This window comes from Odontesthes bonariensis, chromosome 7 (assembly GCF_027942865.1).
Source record: "Odontesthes bonariensis isolate fOdoBon6 chromosome 7, fOdoBon6.hap1, whole genome shotgun sequence".
Classification (NCBI taxonomy): Eukaryota; Metazoa; Chordata; class Actinopteri; order Atheriniformes; family Atherinopsidae; genus Odontesthes; species Odontesthes bonariensis.
Genome location: NC_134512.1, coordinates 16,121,810 through 16,132,844, shown reverse-complemented (window position 1 = coordinate 16,132,844; position 11,035 = coordinate 16,121,810). Strand labels below are relative to the sequence as shown.

Sequence of the window (11,035 nt, the reverse complement as noted above, 5' to 3'; positions counted from 1 at the left end):
TAATTTGGCGTGGTGGTAGTGTCCAATGGACCTGTAAACAAAACCCCAGCAGGAGAGTTGCTTTGTTTCCTGTAATGCCATCATCTGCAGGTGACTGACAGACTGGTTGTGACAGTTACAGAGGGATTGAACCAGAAAAGCCTCTTACACAGTCCCTGTCCCTCTCCGGATCCACGTCTCTCTGTTTTTCAACCACTCGAGCAAACGAACAATAACCCCCCCACACACACTCCCTCAAATCATCAATTACACAAACAATTAGTCATTGACACTGAAACTATTGCCCTTTGAAAAAAATATTAAAAAAGAAACAAAATATTTTTAACTGTAAAATATTTCATAACGAAACATTTAGCAAGCCTCCTGCGTAATAAACCAATCGATATCACAAGTTTATTAATTTTTTTTAACAATGCTCTTGTAGGATGTGATGTAATACATGCACGCTCAATAAAAGGCCATAAAAGCACAACTTGATGGATTTTTATTTCCCTTTACAGTGATGCTGTTTCGTTACATCAGTTCTCAACAGTTTCTTCATATATAAATAATATATTGACCTTCAAGGTGATTTCTAGCGTCTGAAAAATTTGTTTGAATTGGTATAAAAAAGAGAGGTGGGGGTTCAGTGGGATACAGTCAGATTGTTTTTTAAAGTTTTACTACTTGAAAGTAGTATTCTATTCTATTTATTTATCAAAGTTTTCATATGTGGTGAGGCAAAAATGTATTCAATGCAAAAATATAAGGAGGCAAACTGAAAGGCAGAGGTGTTGGGAAGTGTGTAGTTTGCGTGTGAGATGTTTTTGAGATGCAAACTTCTAAATTGTTGTATACAAAGGTTTAACAACTTCTTGTATAATAAGTAAAACAAATGGTAAAGAAAAGTTAAAAAGTATAGATAAAAAAATTGAAGGCAGGGATAAGTCTCTGACACTTTGTGCATAAATGCAGGAAGACCACAACTGCGCTGGAGTTAGCCATCTGAGGAGAAAAAAAGTGAAATTAAAAAGCTGATTGACTAATCAAAGATCTTAAATCTTGTGTGACCTACAAGAGCAAATCGTACCTAGCTTCCTCATCAGCTCGGGCGCGCGCTTTTTAAGGGCGTCATAGAAGGCTGCTTTGAGCACCTCTCCCGCTGAACGAAATGGCCCGTCATAGAGTGCTCTCATTTTTTCCTGGGGTGTCTTTTCAGCTTTGATCGTTGAGTAGGCTTCCTTGTGGAACATGTGTCTAACCTCATCTATTATATCCATTACCTGCTCGGTGTCTTGTACTAAATCTGGCATTTTGTCATCAACAAATTTTGCTATTTGTAAAAGGAGAAGAATAAAAACATGTAAAGGTATAACTGAAAATGACATCTTCCTCAAAGATTAATGTAATTTCATGACACAAAGAATCATGATTGTAAACTAATGGAATGGTACATACCTTTGTCTTCAACAGTCAGACATTTTGTACCAGCACTGACAGAAGTCTGCTGGAAAAAAAAAAGAAAAAAAAAGCGTGTTAGCCTATACTGTGTAACATACCAGATAGCAGAATGAACAGACGCACACAAACCACTGAGACTAAGTTTTTTAGTATGTACAAATTAAAAGAATGTTTTTCTCTTTTTTTTTTAGTTTGTCATGTACTAAGATTTGATTTGATTTTCAAGTGAACAAAGTACACCTGTGATGGACATGCAGGATTATCCACAACATCGACCGAGATTGGCTCATCTGAGAAAGACAAGGAAATATCTGGATTAGATTTATTGTGGATGATAAGGAATAAGTAGAAACATGTCCAGCACACACAAAAGTATCAGACAGTCTACCGGGTGTTGTTGACGTCCGACTGCTTGCCACTCTTAACCTAGAATGTTGGCCACTGGTTGGTGAGTCCTGAAACAGGGAGGAAAATAGTTTATTGGATTAGAATAATAAAACAAGACTTGTCAGTCCTCAATTTCCTTTTCTAAAATGACAATTTATACCAGTTTTTGCAAGACTTCATTGACAGCATGACGAATATCCTTCTTGTGCTTTGTGAACACACTGTCAGTGACTTTGTGGATCTCTGAAACAAAGCCATATGTTTCACAACAGAGGGTATTGTGTATAGAGGGATCAACATGCATTAATGGATAAGAGCTTAACAGATAATACATGTATTCAAAGTACTGATAAAAGACCAATTCAGTCTACTGTTATACAGTATTATACAGTAAATGATCTGAAATGGTGTCAATAAGCGTGTATTTACTATGAAAAACATGTATATGTACCACTGAAGATGGGCCTCTTAGACGGCTCTGTATCCCAGCACTTCCTCATGAGGTCAACCAGGGCCTTCAACCCCTCTACATCTTTCTGGCAAAGTCCTTCACAGTTAGGTCTGTCCCCTTTGGGGATTCTTAATACCACACGCTCGTAATCAGCACCTGAGGTTCAATACAATAAAGGTATATAAGCAAAGCAGAGCAGGCATGTGCACATAAGAAGTGTGAATAAACCATGGGTGTAATTATTAGGTTAGGAGTGAAGTGATGGATGGTACTTTTACTTAATAAAACTATTATAAAGAATTTAATAAATGAATTGTACCTGGATATGGTTCCTCACCAGCAAAGATAGACCAGAGAAGGATACCGTAGCTGAAAGGAATGGCGATTGATTGATTTTAGATTACAATGAGTTTGGTTTTTTTACTTACTTTAACTTTTAAATTCATAGAAGTATTATTCAATGTTTACCTGTATATGTCGAAGGAACGAACAGGTTTATAGTTTAAATCAAAAGCCTCAGGTGGCGTGTACTTTTTGGTGCCTCCAACTGCTGCTTCATCACTGTTCAAAATACTTGCGGAAACCCTGGACAGACCAAAGTCTCCCAGCTATAAACAAAAAGAGGGAAAATACATCATTCAATATAAGTTTTAGTTTGATATAAACCTTAAAGCTTTCATGACAGTTTACCTTCGCATTTAGGTCATCATTCAGTAATACATTGCCTGGCTTTAGATCCTGGTGTAAAAGGCCAATGGAATGGAGAAAGTTCATTCCCAGAGCCACATGATGGGCTAAACGGAACGCCAGTGGCCATGGAGGTGGGATGGCCTTACCTGCCTCCCTGTCAAATAGGGCATTCTGTAAGGTCTCAATAGAGCCTCTTTCCATAAACTCAATGACTATTCCTTGTTGCATTGACAATCCTTTAACTGGTGGGCATCCCTGGTAAATACCATAAATCCTCAGTACAAAGTCAAAGGATGCCTTATCCATATGAGAAGCCTCCTCATACAGGGCCTTCTCTTTGGGCATGATGGAGCTGGAATGAGACAGCTAACTGTTAACTGAATGAGCATTGATAAAGCAAGATAAATTCAAATTGTGTCCAGAAAAGTGATTTACCGAGGATCCTGACGAACTAACTTAATGGCCATATCAAGCCCCAAACTTTTGTGCCTGGTTTTATAGACATCACCAAATCCTCCAGCGCCAATCCACTCCCAATTCTCTCCGAGGTGGTCATTATCAATCCGCTCACCGCTCAGCAGTGCCATCTCCTGCTGATTTTAGGCAGACTGCTTGCAACTTCAAAATCTATTGAATGAAAAGAATATAGAGATCTTTCGGAAAAGAAAAGAAACATTGGTAAACATAGCTTGATTAATTCTATATTTCCCTGTAAGCACTTTGTTCGCCTTTGCTTTCACACTAACATGAGAGCAGCATACGACGCTGAAGTTGGCATCCGATTCGTCAGCCTCCGATTCGCGCATTAAAGGGGTGGGCATAAAGGGCCATTTCACTGCTTTTTTGCATTTTGATCGACCAAAACAAGGTCCTATATGGAAACTACAAAAGTTACACTGCTCAAATCTGGATGGAATTATTCTAAAGAGGCTATAGATTCATTAAAATCTTGTTTGGGATTTGTGAAACCTTTTTCTGATTTGTGAAACTACAGAACAGGGCCATTTCACTTCTTTTTTGTTATTCTGATCACCCTGAACTGGGTCCTGTATGGAAACTACATTACTTAGACTGCTCAAATCTTGATATAATTATTCTAAAGAGGCTATAGATTCATTAAAACCTTGTTTGGGATTTGTGAAACCTTTTTCTGATTTGTGAAAATACAGAACAGGGCCATTTCACTGCTTTTTTGGTATTCTGATCACCCTGAACTGGGTCCTGTATGGAAACTACATTACTTAGACAGCTCAAATCTGGATGGAATTATTCTAAAGAGGCTATAGATTCATTAAAACCTTGTTTGGGATTTGTGAAACCTTTTTCTGATTTGTCAAAATGCAGAATAGGGCCATTTGACTGCTTTTTTGGAATTCTGATCACCCTGAACTTGGTCCTGTATGGAAACTACATTACTTAGACTGCTCAAATCTGGATGGAATTATTCTAAAGAGGCTATAGATTCATTAAAACCTTGTTTGGGATTTGTGAAACCTTTTTCTGATTTGTGAAAATAAAGAACAGGGCCATTTCACTGCTTTTTTGGTATTCTGATCACCCTGAACTGGGTCCTGTATGGAAACTATATTACTTAGACAGCTTAAATCTTGATATAATTATTCTAAAGAGGCTATAGATTCATTAAAACCTTGTTTGGGATTTGTGAAACCTTTTTCTGATTTGTGAAAATACAGAACAGGGCCATTTCACTGCTTTTTTGTTATTCTGATCACCCTGAACTGGGTCCTGTATGGAAACTACATTACTTAGACAGCTCAAATCTGGATGGAATTATTCTAAAGAGGCTATAGATTCATTAAAACCTTGTTTGGGATTTGTGAAACCTTTTTCTGATTTGTGAAAATACAGAACAGGGCCATTTCACTGCTTTTTTGGTATTCTGATCACCCTGAACTGGGTCCTGTATGGAAACTACATTAGACTGCTCAAATCTGGATAGAATTATTCTAAAGAGGCTATAGATTCATTAAAACCTTGTTTGGGATTTGTGAAACCTTTTTCTGATTTGTGAAAATACAGAACAGGGCCATTTCACTGCTTTTTTGGAATTCTGATCACCCTGAACTTGGTCCTGTATGGAAACTACATTACTTAGACTGCTCAAATCTGGATGGAATTATTCTAAAGAGGCTATAGATTCATTAAAACCTTGTTTGGGATTTGTGAAACCTTTTTTCTGATTTGTGAAAAGAAAGAACAGGGCCATTTCACTGCTTTTTTGGTATTCTGATCACCCTGAACTGGGTCCTGTATGGAAACTACATTAGACTGCTCAAATCTGGATAGTATTATTCTAAAGAGGCTATAGATTCATTAAAACCTTGTTTGGGATTTGTGAAACCTTTTTCTGATTTGTGAAAATGCAGAATAGGGCCATTTCACTGCTTTTTTGGAATTCTGATCACCCTGAACTGGGTCCTGTATGGAAACTACATTACTTAGACTGCTCAAATCTGGATGGAATTATTCTAAAGAGGCTATAGATTCATTAAAACCTTGTTTGGGATTTGTGAAACCTTTTTTCTGATTTGTGAAAAGAAAGAACAGGGCCATTTCACTGCTTTTTTGGTATTCTGATCACCCTGAACTGGGTCCTGTATGGAAACTACATTACTTAGACTGCTCAAATCTGGATGGAATTATTCTAAAGAGGGTACAGAGTCTTTAAAACACATTTTATTATTTGTGAAAACTTTATTTGGTCATTGAAAATTCAAAAAGTTCCTCTGAGCTTTCTTTCTTCTTTTCATTTGGACCATCCAAAACCAGAACCTGTATGAAAAATGATTAAATATGGGTTTAATCATTGATCACATGATATAAATGACATCAAACACACTTTAGAATTTGTGAAACCTTTCTTTGTCCCAAAATTCACAGGAGTCCTCGCCTCTCCATGTTCATTTTAATTTCCATGAGGATCTCCTGTCTTTCACTACATAGGAAAAAGAAAAAGTTCATGCATTTTACGTCACTAACTACTTACAAGAGTCTTCTTCACTTGTTGACTTTATTATCATGTTCTTTTATCTAGAAACAATGACTTCTCTCACCTTTCTTCCATCTGCCCGTGGTCAACCTCTGCCACCGATTCAATCCGTTTCATTTTTCTGACTACTTCCAGAGCCTTTATTGTTGCCTGCATCAGACATCCCATAGTCCAACCATTAATATGCCCTATTCTGTATTGGATGCTTTGATGAAATCTGCATCACACATTTATTGCTGTCATCTCATGAATCTTTCCACTAACATGTGCTATCATTTCAGACCCTGCTTGTCTTCTCCTGCTCCCATCATAGTCATCTTACCTCCCATCTGAGTGCAGACAGGACCTTCTTCATCCCTTCATTAACACTATCTTAGATACTGTACCACAACTTCCTGATTATATCGTCTATCAAACCCGTAGTATTTTGCCATTATGTGTTATGTGCACTGATGAATTGGATATTAAACATTACATTTTGCTGTCAGAGTTCACCCTATACCAGACAATTTGTGAATGTAAGGTTGAAATACATTTACTTAATCAAGATTTGTCTTTCTGGAATGTTGAAGATGTCTTTTGGGTTAAACTATTTCTTCATATCTTCAAGTGGTTGCCAGTGAGAAATAAACTTCTTGTTAAGTTGTTGTAATATAGATAGAACAGTGTGTAGTTTGGTCAGTTAAAAATGTGTAGTGTTGTCGTGGCTCCAGAGTAGAGTAAAATAAATTACAATGGGAAAATGGGCTACTGTAATGAAGGTAATCTTCATTACTGACTTTTGGTCTTTGAGGTCACATGAGTAGTATTTTTAATAATGTGGCATAAATAAATTGTCAAATGTTTTATTGAATGTGTATATTAACAACAGGTGGGTGTGCAGGTCCTGTGTTGCCCTCAGCGGGGAGTGAGGGGGGACCAGGCCTGTAAAGGGAAACATCCAGTCAGTTAGTAGCCTGAAATGCTCTGTGATAAGGATACGTGTAGCTAAAGGATGTGATAAACTGTGAGGTGACTATGCTGTTTGGAATTGTGAATTCTGAAATTTGTGTGTAAAGTCATTCACCAATGTCTCCTCTCCAGGGTGCTCAGTCAAAAGAGTCCCTACATTCAGTCTGCAGCGTTTGAAGGTTCCGGGTCGTACCATGTGCTGATTAGTGTAGGGGGGAGTGCACCAGAATCAGTTAGGGGAAGTCTTTGGTAGATTTGGTACTTTTGTTTAGACATGCTAGGAATTGATTGATTTTATAATAGAGGGTAAATGTATTTTAAGGTTTTTGTGTGTTGTTGTTATGGGGATGTGTAATGGGAGGAGCAGAATCCCCTAGGGGTTTGGTTGGTGGAGCCAGAGTAGGATATAAGGCTGCCAGTTGTACCACGTGAGAGAGTTGGTCCTGTTACTACGAATGCTGCTAGGACCACAGTGCTCCTGGTCCGCAGTATGTGTCCATGTTAAAGTGTATGATTGATGTAAATGTTGGTGAATAAAACACCCGGTTGGTTCATCACTACCTCTGCCTCAAGCCTCCTACCTTGCGTATCCAGCTGCTACATGGCCATCCTAACAGATACATATGTCCATGTACAGTATTCTAAATCATGTAAGCACAACCTAATGATTACTTTTGGTCTTAACCACCCATTATTTTACATTAAATATGTCAAATAAAATAAATTTTTATTTTCTTGACGTGTCTTGTAAAATGGCAACTGGAAACAAACTTTAGCCAAATAGACAGTTTTTAATCTCATTATTACAATGGCAGGTTATCACATTCACAAATAGGCTAAAGGGCTGCAAGGCAAAGACAATGTTGAACAGTTGTTTTACAGACATCTAAGATAGTGTTAATAATGGGATGAAGAAGGTTCTGTCTGCACTCAGATGGGAGGTAAGATGACTATGATGGGAGCAGGAGAAGACAAGCAGGGTCTGAAATGATAGCACATGTTAGTGGAAAGATTCATGAGATGACAGCAATAAATGTGTGATGCAGATTTCATCAAAGCATCCAATACAGAATAGGGCATATTAATGGTTGGACTATGGGATGTCTGATGCAGGCAACAATAAAGGCTCTGGAAGTAGTCAGAAAAATGAAACGGATTGAATCGGTGGCAGAGGTTGACCACGGGCAGATGGGAGAAAGGTGAGAGAAGTCATTGTTTCTAGATAAAAGAACATGATAATAAAGTCAACAAGTGAAGAAGACTCTTGTAAATAGTTAGATGTAAAATGCATGAACTTTTTCTTTTTCCTATGTAGTGAAAGACAGGAGATCCTCATGGAAATTAAAATGAACATGGAGAGGCGAGGACTTCTGTGAATTTTGGGACAAAGAAAGGTTTCACAAATTCTAAAGTGTGTTTGATATCATTTATATCATGTGATCAATGATTAAACCCATATTTAATCATTTTTCATACAGGTTCTGGTTTTGGATGGTCCAAATGAAAAGAAGAAAGAAAGCTCAGAGGAACTTTTTGAATTTTCAATGACCAAATAAAGTTTTCACAAATAATAAAATGTGTTTTAAAGACTCTGTACCCTCTTTAGAATAATTCCATCCAGATTTGAGCTGTCTAAGTAATGTAGTTTCCATACAGGACCCAGTTCAGGGTGATCAGAATACCAAAAAAGCAGTGAAATGGCCCTGTTCTGTATTTTCACAAATCAGAAAAAGGTTTCACAAATCCCAAACAAGGTTTTAATGAATCTATAGCCTCTTTAGAATAATTCCATCCAGATTTGAGCAGTCTAAGTAATGTAGTTTCCATACAGGACCCAGTTCAGGGTGATCAGAATTCCAAAAAAGCAGTGAAATGGCCCTGTTCTGTATTTTCACAAATCAGAAAAAGGTTTCACAAATCCCAAACAAGGTTTTAATGAATCTACAACCTCTTTAGAATAATTCCATCCAGATTTGATCAGTGTAACTTTTGTAGTTTCCATACAGGACCTTGTTTTGGTCGATCAGAATACCAAAAAAGCAGTGAAATGGCCCTGTTCTGTATTTTCACAAATCAGAAAAAGGTTTCACAAATCCCAAACAAGATTTTAATGAATCTACAACCTCTTTAGAATAATTCCATCCAGATTTGAGCTGTCTAAGTAATGTAGTTTCCATACAGGACCCAGTTCAGGGTGATCAGAATTCCAAAAAAGCAGTGAATGGCCCTGTTCTGTATTTTCACAAATCAGAAAAAGGTTTCACAAATCCCAAACAAGGTTTTAATGAATCTATAGCCTCTTTAGAATAATTCCATCCAGATTTGAGCAGTCTAATGTAGTTTCCATACAGGACCCAGTTCTGGGTGATCAGAATACCAAAAAAGCAGTGAAATGGCCCTGTTCTGTATTTTCACAAATCAGAAAAAGGTTTCACAAATCCCAAACAAGGTTTTAATGAATCTATAGCCTCTTTAGAATAATTATATCAAGATTTGAGCTGTCTAAGTAATATAGTTTCCATACAGGACCCAGTTCAGGGTGATCAGAATACCAAAAAAGCAGTGAAATGGCCCTGTTCTGTATTTTCACAAATCAGAAAAAGGTTTCACAAATCCCAAACAAGGTTTTAATGAATCTATAGCCTCTTTAGAATAATTCCATCCAGATTTGAGCTGTCTAAGTAATGTAGTTTCCATACAGGACCCAGTTCAGGGTGATCAGAATACCAAAAAAGCAGTGAAATGGCCCTGTTCTGTATTTTCACAAATCAGAAAAAGGTTTCACAAATCCCAAACAAGGTTTTAATGAATCTATAGCCTCTTTAGAATAATTCCATCCAGATTTGAGCAGTCTAAGTAATGTAGTTTCCATACAGGACCCAGTTCAGGGTGATCAGAATTCCAAAAAAGCAGTGAAATGGCCCTGTTCTGTATTTTCACAAATCAGAAAAAGGTTTCACAAATCCCAAACAAGGTTTTAATGAATCTATAGCCTCTTTAGAATAATTCCATCCAGATTTGAGCTGTCTAAGTAATGTAGTTTCCATACAGGACCCAGTTCAGGGTGATCAGAATACCAAAAAAGCAGTGAAATGGCCCTGTTCTGTATTTTCACAAATCAGAAAAAGGTTTCACAAATCCCAAACAAGGTTTTAATGAATCTATAGCCTCTTTAGAATAATTCCATCCAGATTTGAGCAGTCTAAGTAATGTAGTTTCCATACAGGACCCAGTTCAGGGTGATCAGAATTCCAAAAAAGCAGTGAAATGGCCCTGTTCTGTATTTTCACAAATCAGAAAAAGGTTTCACAAATCCCAAACAAGGTTTTAATGAATCTATAGCCTCTTTAGAATAATTCCATCCAAATTTGAGCAGTCTAAGTAATGTAGTTTCCATACAGGACCCAGTTCAGGGTGATCAGAATACCAAAAAAGCAGTGAATGGCCCTGTTCTGTATTTTCACAAATCAGAAAAAGGTTTCACAAATCCCAAACAAGATTTTAATGAATCTACAACCTCTTTAGAATAATTCCATCCAGATTTGATCAGTGTAACTTTTGTAGTTTCCATACAGGACCTTGTTTTGGTCGATCAAAATGCAAAAAAAGCAGTGAAATGGCCCTTTATGCCCACCCCTTTAATGCGCGAATCGGAGGCTGGCGAATCGGATGCCAACTTCAGCGTCGTGAGCAGCATTAAGTTAGTGACCCACTTTGTCCTTCAGCACAATTTTGATTCTCTGATTACATAGTTAGAGAGCCTGCTCCTACTCACCGTGTATCTCCACAAGAGGTTATCCACAAAAGTTTTCAAGAAATAGCTTTGAACAGAACTGTGAGAAAACAACGCTAAACAAGTTCCAGTTTCCTGTCTCCGTACTTTGAGCTGCATCAAGCAACAGCTAAGGGGCGGGATTTGAATGGGGGGAAAAAAAATAAAAAATTCAGATGGTACAGTGAACTTAGAATAATATAAACTGCTCCAAATGAAACTCCAGCATGAAATGACAGCGTAGAATCATACAGCAAAAGCTGCAACAGGATCAAACTTGAACATATTTACAACTAGATAAAAATGTTTCCTGGAGCGATAGAGACCACACCCT

The 11,035-nt window shown here is 37.5% G+C and overlaps 1 protein-coding gene across 2 annotated transcripts; it reads right to left on the bottom strand.

Moving 5' to 3' along the window:
• Window positions 1–419: 419 nt before the first annotated feature.
• Window positions 420–11,022, bottom strand: LOC142384668 (ankyrin repeat and protein kinase domain-containing protein 1-like). 2 transcript variants are annotated; one of them, XM_075470966.1, is made up of 12 exons: window positions 10,705–11,022; window positions 3,404–3,595; window positions 2,969–3,320; window positions 2,747–2,886; window positions 2,598–2,647; window positions 2,279–2,434; window positions 1,988–2,070; window positions 1,829–1,895; window positions 1,681–1,730; window positions 1,438–1,486; window positions 1,070–1,312; window positions 420–984 (listed from the first exon to the last, which is right to left on the bottom strand). In XM_075470966.1, exons 2-12 carry the CDS (start codon window positions 3,553–3,555, stop codon window positions 977–979), a joined length of 1,350 nt encoding a protein of 449 aa, XP_075327081.1. In that variant the 5' UTR covers window positions 3,556–3,595; window positions 10,705–11,022; the 3' UTR covers window positions 420–976. The 2 variants fall into 2 exon arrangements, with proteins under 2 accessions (XP_075327081.1, XP_075327082.1); XM_075470967.1 differs by having other exon boundaries at window positions 1,438–1,483.
• Window positions 11,023–11,035: the final 13 nt, after the last annotated feature.